Source organism: Akebia trifoliata, chromosome 1, assembly GCF_017979445.1.
Source record: "Akebia trifoliata isolate Shusen 1 chromosome 1, ASM1797944v1, whole genome shotgun sequence".
NCBI lineage: Eukaryota > Viridiplantae > Streptophyta > Magnoliopsida > Ranunculales > Lardizabalaceae > Akebia > Akebia trifoliata.
Genome location: NC_141375.1, coordinates 33,993,486 through 34,013,222, shown reverse-complemented (window position 1 = coordinate 34,013,222; position 19,737 = coordinate 33,993,486). Strand labels below are relative to the sequence as shown.

Sequence of the window (19,737 nt, the reverse complement as noted above, 5' to 3'; positions counted from 1 at the left end):
ATTCTTATTTTAAACTGCATGTGTTAATTTTAAATATGTTTAAGTAATTGGGGTGTAATAGATAAAAGTTGGGGGGTGCCAGTATAATTTTTAGAAAAAATGCCACTAAAAAAAATGATGTACAAGTAAAACCTTATAGTACAAGTGATTCTGTGGTACATTTAGCAAAAAAATAAATAAAGAGGGATTCTGTTTTTGGAGAAAGAGTCATGCTTGATGACATTGAAATGTACATCGATTCTCATATTACTGATGTGGAGGTGCATACATAATCATAGATGCTTTCACTCGTATCTCGATGAAAAGAATCTATGATTTTGTACCTTGATGTTTTTTCTATTGCACGGAAAGGTGTATCCACACAGGTCCTTTGTATCCAAATCAACAATGGCTATTTGTATTCTTTATTGATTTTTCCTGTTCTACTTAATTCTAACCAAGTAAACGAAGACTTTTAATTAAACAAAATTCTTTATGCCACACCAACTTTTACTCATAACATACAATTATGGAACTTCTCTTGTCACACGTTAAAATACATTAAATACACCTCCAAAATTTATTTTTCTACCTAAAATGCCCTCACAACATGTTTTTTTTTCCTTCCAAAATGTGCCTCAAAATTTTAATTTGATTTAGAGAGACAGAATCGGCAACAAAAATTTGCTTTCTACTATCGCCAAACTAATGCATCTTTATTCTTTCTTTTGGTGAAGCTCTCTGTGTTCCATATATTTGAATTAAAAAACACAGAGCAAGAACATATGACTTTCCCGCTCTCCACTCCTCCAATCGTCTCCAAAACCTATTTTTTTAACGAACTCCCACAACTTTCCGCGCGATTCCCCAATTCGTTTACATCCGATTGGTGTTTTTCCCGCCAAATTTCGTGCAGAAAAATGTCTTGTGCGGCTGAAAACGCTTCGCCAACCCTTCAAACAGTCACCATCTCTTATTCTGACCTCAAAGTACGTTTAATTTGATTAAGAAATGAGTTTAGTTTGACTACATGGTTTCGATTACTTTATTCTTTTTTTAATTCACTTGAATTTATTAGAGTTTGTTCGCTTAATATAGGACAAGAATGCAGATTTGTCCATGAAGATCGAAGAAGGATTTGGACCGAATGGACTGGGAATTCTATCAATTTCAAATGTGGGTATTGGATTTCTCATGTCAATTATGGGATTATTTTGAAACCCTATATAGTTTATTATGCAGAGGGAAAGAGGTTAACTGGAGTGACACTCCAGACCTTTTCACCTTGTATTCTTAGTCCAGTATCTCATGTTGTCTCGGACTAGTCAAACCTTACAGTCAGTTAGAACTTTGAATATATTTATTTAAATAATTGTTATTTTTCCCCACTATAAGGTGGAGTGCTGGACTAATAGATGCTCAATCATAAAATCATATTTTTTTTAGAGATAAAAACATATAATTATTATAAAAAAAATTTCTTTTATAACAAAAGACTACTCGGCCAAAATTTTCGAAGTTTCATTTATGCTTTCTCTTTAATTTAGGTACCTGGATTTGCATTGCTGCGGCAAAATCTATTACATCTTTCACCCAGGTATCAATCAATCAATCTTCAAATGGACATTTGTCATATAACAAGGGGAAGAGGCGTGAAGTGTTCTTTATGCATTCTGTTTTTATATTCTTAGGTTAGCAGGCCTTCCTGAAGAGGTGAAGGCGGAGCTTGAAGATCCTCATAGCAGGTATCTCTTCTTTGTTTTATAATTTATTTGTTTATAGTTAATAGTTAGAACCCGATTTAGTTAAATGGTATGCCATGAAATCATAAAAATAAAAAGTATGCATAGCCAAGGTTTAAAATCTTGTCTTGAGGCTATATACTGATTGGAGTCCGACTCCACTTCAAAATTGGAAGGAACCCTCCTCGATACAAGACACGTGGCATTTTGAATTTATTTCACGCCCCTACAATTCTACCAAATTTTGAAATGCCTCCTTGGAAATGCCACGTGGAGTCCAATGGAGAGGGTTCCTTCAAAACTTTGAAGTGGGCTGCCCACTTCAAAGTTTTTTCCTATTGATTGTGGTTAAAAGAGGAAAGATGGTAAAATTGGAGGGATATTATTAAAAAAGAAAGGAGGGGGGGGGGGGAGGAAAGATGATAAAGTTAAAGGGGGTGAAGAGGTAAGGCAGGATAGTGTGGACCCCACTCCATTGTAGCTGGAGGGGACATTTATACCCCTAAGTGTACCTAGGATGGGGTCCACAATTGTGTTTTATTATATATATATATTTGATAAGAAAATTTTATTAAGGAAGAAAGGAGAAAAAGGGTGATTGAGATGACCAACCAAAGGCAAAGGAAACCAAAGCACCTTCTCAAGAGCAACCAAACTACAAAACTTCCAAGTTACAAAAACTATCCCATCTTACAGAAAAATCTAAAAAAAGGCCCCCTAAACACTTTGAAAATTTTCCCCATGAGAACAAAAAAGCAATAATTGAAAGAATTAAATCCTGGATAGAAATCTCTTTCCCTTCGAAAATGCGCCTATTTCACTCCTTCCAAAGACCCTAACAGATTGCAAAGGGAATAATACTCCACAAAATCCTGAATAGAAAGCTCTTGAGGCAACATTTTGGTTATGATAAAAATTGAGACGGTCTCAACTGAAACTTTGTTGGGAAACCTATAATATTCTTTTATTTATTATTGGTAATTGTTCAATGCAGGTCCTTACTTTTTTATGTTGATAATAAATTAGAGCTTAAGATACATTAGAGATGTCTACTAAATTCTTTCCCATTTTGTAGGTACAACTTTGGTTGGAGTCATGGTAAAGAGAAGCTCGAATCTGGTAAACCTGGTAAGTTTTTCGTACTTCCAAGTATTTGGAACATCAACAATTTCATGTGTAAGAAAATGTAGTTGCAAGCCTTTGTGGAAACCTCTAAACAGAATCAAGAAGCGCTATATAGATCTTGTTGATATTTACAACAATTCAATGATTTTAACCCAGCAATAATAAAGTCACCTGTCTCTTTGTGTTCCATCTTCTCTTGTTAGAGAGAAAAAGTGGGGTTATTCTGACCCAAGAAAAAATTGTTTTCTTCAAGAAAGAAAAAAAGGGATAACAAAATGGATTGAACAAGTAATCGGGTAAAACCATAAAAGCATCTTCCTTTTGTGTAGTTTGATCGATAAAAATGTTGGTGGCATTGGGTTCTAAGTTATAAATTTTTAAGGAGAAAATCCATGCTTGAGTTATACCCTCCTCTTATCATGATTATTTTTTTCTTGGATTTTGGCTTTCTCTTCTTATGGATATGGGATTTAGTTTGTTGGATGGTTAGTAATTAGTGAGGCTTCTTTATCCCATGTACGTCCTGTTCGATTTTTTCTTGATTTCATTGTGCAGATATGTTGAAAGGCTCTTTTTATGCAAATCCAATATTAGACACACCTACAACCGAGGCTTCCCTTATACAACGGTAAAAGTGGATGTGACAAATATTTGGCCATATGCATTATGAAATATTAAAAATTGTTGTAGATAATTTCCTGTTCAAGCTCTTATACACACTTTTAAGTTCTGAACAATCTTGGATTCTGTCGGTTGACCAATAGACATTGGCTTGGAGCTCAGATGCTATATACTGATTGTGGCTGAAAATTCCATGTTTTAAAGAGGAAACAATTGTGTTCATGAAGTCAACTGTTAACATGTATGTCATAAAGTAAACTTGCTGAAAGTCATCCTTTAAAAAATGATCAAATATCATTAGAGTGAATTTGTTTAAAGAAGTCAGAAGATGTCAAAAGTCATAACAAGTAACAACTACTCCAGGTATCTAAAATTATGAAATGAATTATCCAAAGAAGTTGGAAGGTGTCTTCAATGCAGGTGAAAAGTAAAATGGTGCAGCAAATTCTTGAAAAAAGGTGTCCTAAGTATAAATGGTATTTTATTATGAAATTTCTAATCTATAAATGGTGGTTCAATTTTGCAGGCATACGGAGCTCTGCTTCTCAATGCCTAAACTTCTTTTTTTCTTCTTTTGTTGTCCAGGTATCCATCCTATTGTCAGCCAAATATATGGCCTGGCAATGCTTTGCCAGAACTTGAAGTGGGTACGTGTATCTTTCAATTAGAGATTCTTAAACTGCCAAATGTAATTCTAATTTTCTCATCATGTATAGTCAACCCAATTAGTTCAAGTATGTCAACTTTTATGACCATGACCATATGGTTGCCTTTTGAAGTTGTGACCTTGCTTAGGAGATATGTAGTATTTCAATGATTCCAGCTGGTGCTGCTGTCTTGCAAACTGTTTCACCCATGTAGAGTACAGTATATTAAGGCTAAAATTTTGATTTTTTACTGATGTGGTACAGCAACACTTGAGGCACAAGTGCAGAAAGCTATTAATATATTTGGAACTAACCTAAGATAGTCATATCATGGAGACACCTCATTCACATGCTTTCTTGGTGATTTTCATTTTGGTATTGGTTTTGCGATACCATTGTCGTTCTGTATGCAACTTTCTCTTTTTTAGCTTTATTTCAATCCATTGTTTTCAATTGGGGAACTGTTTTCAAGCATTCATCTTTTATGCACTTTCTCTTTGCATGAATGTGAGTTGAGTAAATCTGATTATGTTATCCGCGTCTTATACGGTACTATGATAGAGATTTTGTACAGTACAATAGAAGCTTATAGATGTCTAGTTGTCTCAATGATTGTTGATCTTATACCATCTCCTACAGAGTCTTATGCATGCTATAGGCCTTCTTTTGTTGTTTATTTTCTTTCCACATTTCTACTCTTTTTATTTAAAGACAATGGCACTTCCATGTACTTTGATTTCTTAAATCGGGTAAGCTAGGGGTGAGGAATTCATTTTAATTTGGGATAGTCTTTCAGATTCTGTTTTCTGGAAGTATCATTTTGCAAAATAGAAGTTCCATGATGCATCATGCATTATACAGTAACTCAAGGCTGTCTAATGAGAGGATGCTGGTTATTGGCAATGTTGTAGCTTTCAAAGCGCTTGGAAAGATGATGCTGGATGTTGGGCTGATGTTGGCATATCATTGTGACCGCTATGGTATGGTTATCCTATGGAAACTTTAGAACTTCTAAATCCATAAAAATAACTATACAAATCCTTGTTATTTTGAGTTTTATTTTATGATGTCAAATGATGATTCTTTCCAAGTTTTTTTCTAGGAATAGAAATATCAGTTCATGCTTTACTCAAGATAGAATAGGTTGCAGGGTTTTGCTCGATGTAAATTATGTTATGACTGGTGGATTTATCAATGCTTGTTAATGAACATTAGGAAAATAATGTTAGTTTTTATTTCTGTTCAGGAGATTCCTTAACATCTATATAATAAAACACAATGGTGAACTCCACTCTGTCTCAAGATTTGAACCCCATAAACAACATATCTCGAGGACGGTTGCCCCTCCTCCTTTTTCTTCTCTCTTCTTTCCCTTCCCAAGAATATCCCTAACTTTATTACCTTTTGCTTCTAAGACCTTTTTGAAAACACCCTACAACTTTCTATATTGCTTTTCCTCTTTTCCCCTTTTCCAGTAATACCCTTCCAAATTTATTGTTTTTCCTCTTTCACCCCCTAAACCCCAAAGATGATCTCCGGCCTTAGGCATGACAAACTCTAGTCAATGATAAAAGGCAGCAGATTTAAGGTTCCGACATATGTTAGTAAGTCTATCCTTGTTAGTCATACAAATTGAAGGTTGCCTTTTGTATGCATATGAAGTATTTAAATGTGCCAAAAAAATGTATTTATGGGAGATGTAAAGTTGAAACTTGAAAGTTCTGTAATGTAAAATAGTTAATACTTCAAAGAATACAGAAAATCTGAAACACGTAGATTGTATTTTGGCTACCTAACCTCTTTCTCTCACACATAAGAATTGTGTGCATGTTTGTTAATCTTTTTAAATTAAAGTGGTTGTTACTCTCTAAATTTTATGTTTTGTTTGAGGGATTGAAACTTGGAGAAGTTGTTGATATGAAATTATGGATGTGGTTCATGGTAAATTGCTTTTAGTGAGCTTGGATCTGAATATTATACTTCAGAATGTGAAATTATTAATTGTTGTAATGTTTTTTTTTTCCTATTGAAAATTTCTCTTTGTTAGATTTATTCGTTTCTTTTTGTAATTTCATTCAAGTTGCATTTGTGAGTTTTCTTGACCCTATTATCTTTATTGTGTAGTATCCAGGTGGATGACATTATGTGATGATGAAGGACTTGAACATATACTTTTGCGTTCTCGGTGTCCCAAAGGCCGTCTGCTATATTATTTTCCAGCACAACAAAGGTGATTATAAGGCTTTGTTTAGTCACAGTTCTTTTTTTGGTCATAATGATCAACATACTTGGTCAATATTTTGACTAAGTTATAGATCAAGTTTTTGTTTGGTGTATTTTGTTTCCCATTTGTCTCTACTTCATGTGATGATCAACTTTTAACTAGTCAGTTTACCCCTTATGATTATCACCCCATATTATAGTGATGTTTCTCTCTCTTTCACATTTCTACTCTACAACCAACTTTCTTTAGTAGGTACTCGACAAAATTGTCATATAAAGCTTTTTTTTTTTTTTTGGTTTAAAATGATATGGTTAAAAAGCAGTGTTTTGAAAAACCAACTGGACTGATGAATTTAAAAAAAAAAATAAAATTCAACCGATGGTTAAACTTGCTGGTGAACTGAGGATTATACTGTTCAAACCAGTCCCCATTTAAAAGAAAAAAAAATTAGTGAATTTGTTTTTGGAGTTAATGACATTATGGTTTGCCAGAGCGGACCCAATTGTTGAAATTGTCTACCAATTCTCTGATCCTGCTGAGAAGTTCAGTTTTCAAAACACTTAAAAAGAATTAATTGCAGAACTGTATTAAATGAATATTTTGTCAGAAATAGTAGAATTATGGGCTTGAGCATCAATGCCTTCATAGGTCACCATGTAATGCGTTAGCGAGTGGTTTATCTTGCAGTAATTGCTCCCAAGACACTGGTACGATTTCTTCCTGGTGTGGGTGGCATACAGACCATGGTTCTCTTACAGGTTAATAGCTGTCTTCCTAATCCTTTTTTACAGTGTATTCATTTGTTGCATGTGTGTTGGTAATTAAAGATCTCGTTAGTCACGATAATTGATAAAGAGGTCCTTATAACCTTATTAAAAATTATAGGGAAGTGATTGGGGCACCCCTATTTTTGTATGATTAACTATTGTGTCGAGGAACATAATATACCAACAGGTCCATATAGTTTATATGTTGAGGAATGTTTGTTAAAATAATTTAGTCAATGTTAAATGTATGATGTGAAAATTTGTATTAAGATAAACTAATGTTCATTAAAATAATTTAAACAGTAGCCAAATATAAAATATTAGAATAAATTTGAGGTTTATCTGGTTTAGGAGTCTCCAGGTTTAACATCTTGTTTTGAGGCAAATTTTCTTTATGGAGAAAAAGTGAGACGGTCTTTACTGAAACATTCCAACTCCAATATTGAACATTCCTGGAATATTCGATCTTTCAGGGTTAATGTTTCGTTCAGGTCTCAGCCTAAACTGGAATGTTGCACCAATACATTCTGAAATGAAATGAAACTTTGAACTATACATTTATGACTTTCCAGGAGATGCAATATTGTCATTTAAACTTTATGTTGACTCCTTTGAAATTATGGTCTTTAATATAAACATACTTTCATGTGTATAATTTGTGTTGGGACATTACATTCCCATGTTTCTGGAAATCTCTGAATTTGCAATTTCCATTATTTTCCAGTTTCTAATTTCTCTTTGAATTCCATGTGTAGGTCTTACTTGTGGCATGTTTATCAGAGATGCTGTCGAAATACCTTGCCCCGATAATGCTGCTGGCCTTTATATTAAAACACGAACTGATCAGATTGTGAAAGTATATTTTCTAGTTCTTGGAATTCTAGTAAAGCAAGGTTCTATTGTTAAATTTATTTATTCCTTGAAAGAACTGAGTGAACTTTTTATTCTTGCTTTTCCTTTTTTCTTTAGTAATTTCTCTTTTGGTTTGCTAATTTGCGAAAATATGATGTACAACTTCTGATAAATTTTGGTTGTTTAGGTTTCATATGCACTATTGATTAGGAGATCACCAAAAATTAAAACTCGACTAAATATTAATATGATATGATGGTGGAACTCTATGAGATTTTCAAGCTTTCTTATAACTAATTGGGGAAATTAATTCTACTGATAGATAGAGGAAGCTAAAATTCACTTTGTTCATTGAAATATCAAATCAATTTCCAAATCCGCTTTACCTTGTTTATTGTAACTTTGTTGATCTAATGGAAACATATTTTTTCAGTCATTTATTATAATACAATTCTCTTAGGAATATAAATTTGATTATGACAATTTGAAGATTTGCAGAACATTGATAATAACCTGACTCACAACAAATAATAAATGATAATAAACTCATATAAAATCACATAAGGAGCTAACTGATTTAGTTATATCACATGTTATAGTATCCTATCTAAGCACTTTCCTCTCTCAAGAAGAGATAGTAGACCACCTTTTGTAATAGTATAATTTCTTTTAAGATCATTTGGAGCTTTTTTTTCATCTCTCTTTTGGTTACTACTGAATGGCTCCTAAGTTTTTGATTGATTTGTTTGCATCTTGGCCTGGTGAATTTTGGGCAGTTAGGGTTGAGATTCTATGGCACTACCATATGCAGTGTGTTGGGGCCTATGGAAGGAATGTAATTAGAGATCTTTTGAAGATTAAGAGCAGAGCATTTCAAATATTTTCAAAGCCATTTGTCATTTTCTAGGAGAAACATCAATCTCAGTTGCCTCTTCCTATAAATGTTGAATTCTTTTGGTAACAAATTGATGTATCTGGTTTATGTGTGCTATAAGATGATTTGCTGGTTAACTAAAAAATATACTTTCACATTCTAGTGATTATATGAACTACCTTTCTGATTCCATGATTTTTATGCCTTTAGGATTGGAAATTATTCAATACTTAAATTAAAATCCTCTTTGATGCATCAGGTTGTCTTTGGAGAAGATGAAATAGCATACCAAATTGGTGAAACCACTGAAATACTCTCAAGAGGCCATCTTTGTGCTACACCGCATTGTGTTCAGGTACTTCCTATTACATAATCATATTATATGTCACCAATAATTTGTTATTACCAGTAAAAATAGTCTTCCCTTGTTGACAACCCAAATGGTGCGAGCCCAATCCAGAAAAGGGTTGAGGGAGTTTGGTAAGGTCCATTGTCAAGGTGCAAAACCAAGGACAATTGTTTATAAGTATTTGAGACCAAAGCCCATGTCAAAACCCAAAATTAATTCTAAGCCCAAATCAAATCCATTTGGCTTAAGGACTATTTGTCTTTTTCCAAAAAAACACATGGCAACCTTTCTTTTGTCATCTCAAAAGCATTGCCACTCAACAATTTCTCAGGGGTCCCCACCTCCAAGAAAGCTTATCATTGGTGGACCATTGCTCAGAGCCCATTGGTAGGTAAATCCTTTGATGAGAAATTTCTATAATGTCATCATTTGAAAAGAATATAAAGAAGGCACAAATTTGAGAACCTTGTAAATATGTTAAAAATCATGGGGATGGACTATTCTACCCTCAAAAAGGCAAAAGGTATTAAGGTACATCATACATGTACTTTAGTCCTTTTGCCACATGTCACAGTCTAAGAGGATTACTTTTGAAAGTACACATTTGCCCATGCCTTTTTAGATATTTACATGACAACCAAGGACCAACTTTTCACACGTCTCTCCTCCGTACATGCTCCCAAAAATCATTTGTTATGTACCACTCACCTTTACACAGTCTTTCCCCAATTCATGCTCCCAAAAATCACTTTTTACCTACCATTCACCTTTACACATGTCTTTCTCCCATTCATACCCCCGAAATCAATTTTCTCCAAACACTTACCTCTTTCCATTGATCCATGTTTTTTAAGATATTTACATACGAACCAAGGGCCACCTTTCCACATGTATTTTCAACATTCATACCTCCAAAATCACTTTTCACCTACCACCAACTTTTCTCTAACACCACCAAGACCATGCCACATGGGCTTGGCCAAAAAGCTTGATCCTAAGGGCTTATGACAATTTCCTCATCCCCTCAATAATTTGGAAATCAAAAGGTAATCTTTACAAAGTTCTTGTCATTCTCCAATCTTCTTAGGGTTGGACCATTATACCCCCAAAATTTGCCTCAAAAGTTTATAAAAGGGGAGCCTCCCCTTAATTTGGGTCATGCTTTTGTCTCTAAGCCCTCTCCAATCTCTACTAAAATCCATTCCTTACACACACACACACACTATCTCTCTTCTCATCTCATCTCATCTCTTCCCACTTTCCCTCTTACCTTTTTACTGCAAGAAACTTCCATTGAAGACTTAAAGAATGAGAAAGAAGAAGATCCAAGGTCAAGGTGGGTTTTGGCTAGGTTTTATTTTTCTATGCATTCTTTCAATCCCTATTTTACCTCCCTCAAACTATTTATTTTCTTTTTAGGAAAGCTTTAAGATGTTATGAACAACCCTCTCCCACAATCGGTAAATGGGGTTCAACTCTCATGCAAGGTGTGTGTGGAGGCTCGGTTGATGGGGTGGGAATTGAAGCCCTTAGAACCCAATGACAAGATGTCATGAGTTGAATGCTCCTTGTTCCTTAGGGAATGGCACCACTCTTGTTTCCTTGCCATCATGTTGTGACATTCACACTTCACACTCATCTGCACTCATTTTTATTTAAAATGGCAAAAGAAAAGATGAGAATGTCTCTTTGCAGGAGAATCTTTCCCATAACCTTTACCTTGTTTCACGCATTTTTTTTGTGCATTCATGCACGTGGCAATGATGATAAGAGGTGTCCTTCACCATGGAAGTGACCACCATGTTTCTAGTCAAACTCTAATTGATATGTTGCATTTCCATGCATTCTTAAGGCAATGTTGATAAGGGGCTCTCCTTCATGAGATGACCTTACTCACATTTTAGCCAACATTTTGCATCCCATACATTCTTAAGTCCAACATGGTTGGGCATTTTTATCCATGAAACGGCCTTCATGTTGTTTTGCCAACATCAACATTCCTTCTTTAGTTAAGGGTACATTTCATGCATTTACCTTAAAACCTTTCTTAAAAATGACCAAATTAGAAGGTTACCATCCTAGAATGGAGAGAGTGGGGTGCTTAACACCTTCCCCAATCTCTAACCGAATCTCCTTGCTTGGAACTTTGTTGGACTATATCCCTTATCCATAAAAGAGTCACTACAATCCTTACAAAAATGATTTTCTAAAAAAACCTTTTCCGGGTGTCCATTCACACCCTTTTCGAAAAAATAATGGTGGCGACTCCAATACTATCAACCATTATTCATCCAGATCTAAGATATTAAGCTCGCATTTATTACTTATTAATTTGAAGATGCTTATGTTATGCACTGATTGTTATGGTGGTTGGAAAGATTGGATAGTTCCTAATCTGGAAGGAACCTAATCTTGGTAGCAGATGTGTTTCAACTGATCTTTAAGAACACCACATGTACATGATGGATGAAAATAAATTTTTTTCGATGTGCATTGACTTAATATCCAACGGTATCATGGTTCAAAGTTTTGCTTTGTTTCCTCGAAACCCTCTGATTTTGGCTGAGATTGGAATGGAACATTGAACTTTCAGATTCCCTCGGAATGTTCGGTTTTTCTCCTGACCAAAAATTTACATCAAAATGAGATTTTAAACCTTGATTCTACATAGCGAGCACACTTTGCAATCTATAATACTGCAAATTGGACACAAATCAAACTACTGACACTCTTATCAAACATTTCATAACCAATCTGTATTTTCTTGCTTTTAGCTATTATTCTTATGCTATCTTATATTATCCATATTTATATGAATACATTTTAGTATTGGTATGATGGTACCCTTCCAATGTTAACTGTATGGCAGACTTTGTTTCAGATCCTAATAGTAACACATGTCCATGTCTAAGCTTTGCACCTTTTTCTATTACTCTTCTTATTACAGCCATGGTTTAGGAAAATCCATCTTGACATTACTTTTGTTGTATGTTAGGCTCCTAAAGGGGAGAAGGCTCTTGGTGTGGAACGCTCAACTTTTGCACTCTTCATGCAACCTGACTGGTATGTTTGGTTTGGTAAATCGTAATATCTAATCAGACCTTATTACTATGTTATGGTTTGCTAAGATACAATAAATGTAGCATCCTAGCCATGAATAATCTTTTTCCCTTGGATGTTCTTGTGATTACATTTTAACTTTACCTGTTTGCTTTACTAAACTTCGAGATTTGTAGCCTTGTAAATTATAATATGTTGTCTTCATTTTTTGTCAATTTTGATAGATTTATAAATGAAGATCTAAAGTTCCAACTCAAATATAGTATATGTTGGTGACTTATGTTGCAATCCTTGTTTGGTTCTAATTTTGTAGGAATGAAAATCTAAACTTTCCGGGAGAGGTGCATCTTCATCAAGAGGTATGTTTTTCTTGACCCTAACACCCATTCGACGGGCATGCACCATTTGTGGCACTTTCTCGCGTGGCACAAATACATAAAATGTGCCAGGTTTTATCATAAATTTAGGGTTGTGATATTACCACACCATTATGTTATGAATAAATATCATATGTGATTTTATTATAAAATCACAATATATAATAAAACCTCTTACAGTGTTTATTCATGATATAATGGTGTTGTAATAAAATAATTTGTAGCAGATTCTTGGATACAAATTGGTTATAATTTGAGAGCCAAATGTATCTCTAGGTTGGAGACGAATGATGCATTGATGATTATGGTGACCCACTGAGCATTATCTTGTTCTTTTCCACAGTTAATCCCGCCAAATGGAACTCTTACGTTTGGAGAGTATTCTGAGATGCTTCTCGACAAATATTACCACCTAAAACAATAAGTAATTTTCCATTCTTTTGTCTTAAAACTTGACTAGGTTATAGTTAAATGCCAGCTCCTCTCCTTGATAGAACCACGTCATAGTTCAGTTATATGTTATCAAAAAACGAGTTTCTTTCATTAATCAGCTTATTATCAAGTTTATCTGTGTGCCTTCTTGATGTTCATTGTGGGATGCTGATTTTACTTTATTTAATAGCGAGCGGTGAATGAGTTGGGAGTCATCTTATGTATTATGTTATAGCTTTTCTACACCAAAATTGACACTGTTTTTATAAAATTAATTCCAATGCTGTGTTTGGATTGAGAAGAGAAGAGAAAATAAATGAGTCTCTCCATTTCTCTTGTTTGGATTGTTAAGTGGGGAGAGAAGAGGAGTGAAAAAGATGTGAGTTTCTTTCTCTCCAAAAGTGGAGAGAAGATGAGAGAAACAGAGAGAAACTCTTTTAAAATAATTTATAATTCCAATTCTGCCCCTAAAACTCTTTTAAGATATTTTAAAATTCCAAAGTGGTCCCAAATTCTCTCCTGTCAATTCAAACATGGTGAAGAGAAATTGAGTTTCTCTTCTCTCCACTTCTCTCAATCGGAACATAGCCTGAGGTAATTTAATAATTCAATTAAAATGGATTGATTAAAGTATATAAAATTCTAAATTGGCAAAAGTAGTCAAGAACATCCCAATTCCTATCTTCTACCAACATTCCAATCCCAATCCTTATATTCGCTATCATCTTCTTTGTTATCGTCTTCTCCCTTTTTCAATTGAAATATTTGCTCTCCAGTCGAATCAAATTGTTCAAAACTGATTTACATAAAATTTTATGTTTAAATTATTATTATTATTTTTATATATAAATTGAATTAATAGATACCTTATTACAAAATGTAAAAATTTTATTATTTCATTGCCATCATCAAAGGCCTTATTGGAAGGATAATTTTATACTAAATAATATCAAAATCGATTACTTCTGATAGAGATTTTCAAAATATTGATCAATTTATGTTGGATATCGAACGAGTCAATGTGATGGGTGACGCACACAGACTTTCCCACTTAATTGGCTCAAAGAGGGAGAAGTCTTGTCGGCTCCACAGATGAATACTCTGTTTTCAGTATTAGATAAAGGTATTAAATGAAAATATATATATACATTTTTAAGTTTTTTAATAAACACGACCCAATTAACCATGGTCCGAATGTACGAATTTGATAATTATTCATTGGTTGGGTTTTTAAAACATTCGTTATATCTTATATTTTGGTGACTGATCATCTCCTAATCCATTTTACAATTAAAAAAAAGTATTTATTTTGTTAAATTTAAATATATAATGTTAAACTAATTTAAATGGTTCAAAACTTTTGAGCAGATCCTCTACTTGGGAGTGGAGTAACTTTATCCAACTCCCAAGTCTCTTTTCTTGCCATCTGTCACCTTCTTTAATATTTTTGTTGGTTTACGCACTAAAAATCAGTTTTGATGGTCTATTTGAGAAATAATTCTATATCAGAGCTTTCAGAAGTTAAAAAAGGTTCAGATCCGACGACTAAAATTTTAACTCCTAATAAAACCATTTTTACGTTAATAGGTGGTTCTGTCCGTCATCAATGCAAACCACTTTAGTGGGAAAATTTGAGGCGATATTTCGTTCTTCACAATTTTAATTAGAGTTCGAGTGTCCATCATGGATTGATCTGCATCGATTTTGCCCTAGATTCGATCGGGTTTTTCTCCATCTTCGATCTCATCATCAAGAACCTGTTTGAATTCGAAGGCCAAAGGTATCTGCAAAAGCATTCGAAATTGAATCAGATCTAGGGTTTTGTTACGCAATACCAAAATTTCCACTATTTCGCAAAAGATTGGGTTAATTTCTCAAACGAAAGTTCGTGTACGGGTTTAGGGTTTTGGATCTGTGTTTTTGCGCCTGAATTGATCTTGATCTGGAGGTAATTTCTTTTATCGGAACCCTATCGAGCGAAATTTAAGGTTTCTATTGCGATTCTTGGATCTCTGCTATTTCCTCTTGTTCGAAGGTGGATTTTCGCAAACGTTAGGGTTTTTGTTTTTCAAAATGTCTATGAAATCAGCTCAGTCGTCTTATCGGGATCGCACCCAAGAGTTTCTCACTGTAGCGGAGAGGCTAAAGAAGTCGTTCTCTTCGGTGGCGCCAAATGTGCCGAGTACTAGTGGCTCGAAACCGGAGGTACCACGATCTGGCCTATCTATTCAATCGGAATTTAACAAAAGGGCTTCCAAAATTGGATATGGGATCCATCAGACATCACAAAAGCTTGCAAAACTCGCAAAATGTAAGTTATAGATTTGCCAATGCTTGAATATTTGTTGATTTTGTTGCTTATTTGCTTAATTCTCTCATAAATCATAACTATTCGCTGCTTATTTGCTTAATTCTATCCATAAATCAGAACTATTGATTTTGGAATGTTGCGTATTAATTTCGATCACAAAAAGAAGAAGTTAGTGTGTTAATTTTTTTGTTTTGTGATGCTCGCTCGCTCGTAAAGATACCCATTGTGGAAACTGATAAGAACGCACTTTCAGACTATATCTTCTTTGAATTTTGCCTGTAAAGACCAAATGAGATGCCTTATATTTTTACAAATTGGGTTGCCTTGTATAGAGAAATTACATGGAGTTTCTGCTCATTTTAAATTATTGGGATCCTTAAGCTAGATAAAAGGATGAGTGTTGAGTGGAACTAGAGTTTGCCCGTGCCTACGGCACGGTCTTCCTCTTTGGGGTTAACATGGCAAAAGAGAAAAGAGAATAAAGTTGTAGGGGTATCATTGAAAAAGGGGTAGAAGGGTACATACATATATTTTAATGCATACTCTGTGTGTTGCATGGATTCTTCTAAAAAAGTGCAGTACATATGTTAGACATGGTTTTGGAGGAACACTGCAAAGCTGATTTTATTTTCTTAATAAAATTTTCCCTTCTTGTCGGTCATCAGACCATCGTACCCAACCCTGGTTACGGGGGCGAAACTCGTCGTGAGGGACTCCAATGATAGTTGCGTTCGGAGGTTCGATCCAATCATCTTGTCCCCAAATTTTGGCTGGAGTTAACCATTATTCGATGTCGTAGTCACCGTTCACTCGTCGTTCGGTCCAGCTTATTCGTCTGTCATCTTCCAAGAATTGGGCTTCTTGCTCCAGTAGAGTGCTGGGAGAACGAATGAACCATCTTACACTCCAAAGGACGTGGAGTGTACAGGTTTCTCCTTTCATTGTCGTCTCGTAATCCCAAAAGAGGATCCACGGGTAGTTATGGGTGCCAAGGTAGTAGATGAGATCACTACTCCTGGCTTCCTGTGCACGGATTGGTGGAAGACCTATCCTTATCTTGTAAAGAATTTCCTTAAATGGAATTTCTGAAGTTTTAAAATTTCTTTGAGAACTCCAAAGCAATATAAATTTCTTTTCAGGGTGCTGCTTCTTTTGGTTAGTGTATGGAGGAGCATAAGAGATTGAACTATGTTTCCCCATTTTCTATGCAGTGGCAAAGAGGACATCGGTTTTCGATGATCCAACTGTGGAGATCCAAGAGCTGACGGCAGTTATCAAACAGGATATTACTGCACTGAACTCAGCAGTAGTAGACCTTCAGCTCCTTTGCAACTCCCAAAATGAAAGTGGGAACATCTCCAGTGATACCACCAGTCATTCAACTACAGTTGTAGATAACCTGAAGAACCGCTTGATGAGCGCCACGAAAGAGTTTAAAGAAGTCCTCACAATGCGAACAGAGGTAGATTGAACATTGTTGCACACCATAATTAGCTTAATAAGCTGTTCCCTTGGTTAATTTTGTATGTCTCTAGGACTGATTTGGTTCTACTTGTATTTCTGCAGAACTTGAAGGTTCATGAGAATAGAAGGCAGTTGTTCTCTTCCACCTCATCAAAGGATTCTACCAATCCTTTTGTAAGGCAGCGTCCATTGGCTTCCAGGGCAGCTGCTGCTGCCTCAACCACCCCTCCTCCTCCATGGGCAAATAGTTCGGCATCATCGTCCCAATTATTTCCCAAGTAGGAATTTTTAAATGACGTCTAATATATTGATTTCAATCACAAAGTAAATGGTTCATAATTTGGCCATGCAGAGAAATGTTTTCTACTCTATGGGTGTGTATTTTAGGGCTTTTTCTGCAATGTTTTGAAAAATCATTTTACACTCAATCATCAATGAAGTATTGATGGATGGTTCTTTTGATTACCTAAGAAGCGGAACTTTGCTGGATGATCATGATTGTGCCTGATATTTTGACATACAAGAATATTCCAATGAATTTTTCTCCTCCTTTTTATTTTTGTTTTATATTCTGTTTTTCCTCCAGGAAGCAGATGGATGGGGAGACATCTACCCCGACTCAGCCATTGCTACAGCAGCAGCAGCAGCAGCAGCAATTGGTTCCATTACAAGACAGTTACATGAACAGCCGAGCTGAAGCTCTTCAAAATGTAGAATCAACCATTCACGAGCTGAGCAACATCTTCCAGCAACTGGCAACCATGGTTTCTCAGCAAGGCGAGCTTGCTATCAGGTTGTATTTTTGTTTGGCATATAAATTTATATATATTATATCTTAGATGAGGCATTCTAATTAGGGCTTAAAATGGGCTTAGTGAAAGATCTCTAAATATTAAGAGTCAACTTGATTAGATGATCGTGATCATTAGACGTGTGTTCTATGGGATATTAACAGACAACTCAGAAGGAAGAGATATACCGCTGAGGAACTAGTTTTCCCAGTGAAATCTTCCTAATTTCTAAAGAAACTTTTGTGATTAATACATGAGAGATTCATGGGTAGGTGTATGTTTGCTGGACTTGTCTGTACTTTGAAGAGAAGAGAAAAAAAAATGTCGTACTCCTTATGAAATGTCGCAATATGGTCCCACGACATTTACTGACTAGTCAATAGTCTTATTAATAGTGGTGTTCTCATTTATGTCTTTTTAACTTCAAAACGGAAGAGAATTTTAAATTGGACTGTATTACGAGGCTAACCAGTGCAAAAAAGTTGACTGTAATTTGGAGTTGAACAATTTCACATGGTAACTATAATATGGGGTCAAACATTAAAATGACCTGTAATATGGACCCCCAAAAACAGATTAGCATAAAAACAACCTAAAAAAGGCTGCAATTTACCCATAAATCTGTCTAGAGATGGATGATTGACTGCCCCGAAAGACGTTCTAAATGTGGTGGTGATCTGTCATAATAAGCATCTGAGTAATGAATGATAACTCAATTTGTTAATAATAATGCAATCCTATCTTTGAAAGTTATCCGAATGTACACTGCCTTACATACAATAGAACTTAGCTTTTCAATATTTACTGAATTTCATTTCCATACCATACCATCTCTCTCTCTCTCTCTCTCTCTAATAAAAGATTGAAAGCATAACCATCTATTAAAACGTAAATATGTTTGTCAAGCAGGGCGTATGATCAGAATGTATTTTGTGTTTTACAGCCCACCCCTTCTCTTGAGCTTTAACTCAACAATTGTATTCTGGTCTGTGGCAGGATCGATGAGAACATGGACGACACCTTGGCCAATGTGGAGGGTGCACAGGGACAGCTGCTGAAGTATCTAAACAGCATATCATCCAATCGCTGGCTGATGATCAAGATATTCTTTGTATTAGTTGTATTTCTCATGATTTTCTTATTTTTCGTTGCGTAATAACATGCCGAATAACCCAAAAAAAATAGAAGAAAAGAAAGACATAAACAACTATTTTTGTTACTGTGTAGCCTATGAGTCTGCCATTTTTAAATGTAATTTGCTTCTGCTCAATTCTTTACTTTCGTTTTGGATTATTTAGTAGCTCTGTCTATGAAGTTAAATATCAAATCATGGAATTATATTTTGTACCTCATCTCTGTCTAAAGAATTATTTATTTATTCATTGTTGAAATTTTCATTGTAGAATGAACATAGAACTGCATGAAATTTTGTCTGTGGTTTGCATCACTGCGTAAAAAATTGGACTTCTGTCTATTTTGTGGATATAGGTTAAGGTATTTGAGTTTGGCCAAAAGCCACACTTGTATTTTAACTGAATGAAATTATTGGTCCAAACACATTTCAAAAATATTTATCAAAATGGGCATTATCCATTTGGAATTTATTTATTTATTTTTACTAACACAGATACTTGTTGCATTGTGATTTTATTGAATTTACTTGTATGCATCTATTTGTTGTTTAATAGGAAGGAGCGTGGCAAAGTGCACATGTATTGTAAGGGTCTTTTTGTAATTAATAATATTAATTAAAATAAATTTTTTTATTTTTTAAGAGGATGTTTTTTAGTTTAAAAAATTCTAGGGATATGAAAATAATGAAATTATAATTTTATTAATTATTGATAAAAATTGATCTAAGATATTACTAAATTTAAATGTAAAGGTGGAGGGGGGGAGGGTTTCCATTGTTAGAACACCATAAGTTGCCAACGTGGTTGGAGTTTAAGCACATCGGGTTGTGTGCAATGAAGAAAACGGTTTGATTAGGAACCAATGTGTTCTAAACTAATACTGATAAAACATGCCAAATAAACATCCTATTCTATTTTATTGGAATGAAACACTTTTATTATATGGCGTAGGAACGGAATACCTTTTTGACAAAAATAAATAAATATCA

General features: G+C 34.7%; 2 protein-coding genes across 5 annotated transcripts; both read left to right on the top strand.

The window, feature by feature from the left end:
* Positions 1–134: 134 nt before the first annotated feature.
* Positions 135–14,761, top strand: LOC147411998 (2-oxoglutarate (2OG) and Fe(II)-dependent oxygenase superfamily protein). 4 transcript variants are annotated; one of them, XM_086454948.1, is made up of 16 exons: positions 189–968; positions 1,078–1,155; positions 1,527–1,576; positions 1,671–1,724; positions 2,797–2,849; positions 3,402–3,474; positions 4,053–4,114; positions 5,026–5,094; positions 6,239–6,344; positions 7,026–7,096; positions 7,861–7,961; positions 9,091–9,186; positions 12,176–12,243; positions 12,554–12,599; positions 12,961–13,041; positions 14,637–14,761. In XM_086454948.1, the coding sequence occupies exons 1-15, from the start codon at positions 765–767 to the stop codon at positions 13,039–13,041; spliced, it is 1,212 nt and encodes a 403-aa protein (XP_086311074.1). In that variant the 5' UTR covers positions 189–764; the 3' UTR covers positions 14,637–14,761. The 4 variants fall into 4 exon arrangements, 3 of the variants coding, with proteins under 3 accessions (XP_086311081.1, XP_086311074.1, XP_086311069.1); XM_086454943.1 differs by lacking the exon at positions 14,637–14,761 and having other exon boundaries at positions 207–968; positions 12,961–13,184; XR_015181925.1 differs by lacking the exons at positions 12,554–12,599; positions 12,961–13,041; positions 14,637–14,761 and having other exon boundaries at positions 135–968; positions 7,861–7,998.
* A 358-nt stretch (positions 14,762–15,119) lies between these two features.
* SYP32 (syntaxin of plants 32) lies at positions 15,120–18,997 on the top strand. The gene is made up of 5 exons (XM_086454970.1): positions 15,120–15,360; positions 16,572–16,822; positions 16,927–17,102; positions 17,411–17,617; positions 18,612–18,997. The coding sequence occupies exons 1-5, from the start codon at positions 15,123–15,125 to the stop codon at positions 18,769–18,771; spliced, it is 1,032 nt and encodes a 343-aa protein (XP_086311096.1). The 5' UTR covers positions 15,120–15,122; the 3' UTR covers positions 18,772–18,997.
* The last annotated feature ends 740 nt before the right edge of the window (positions 18,998–19,737 follow it).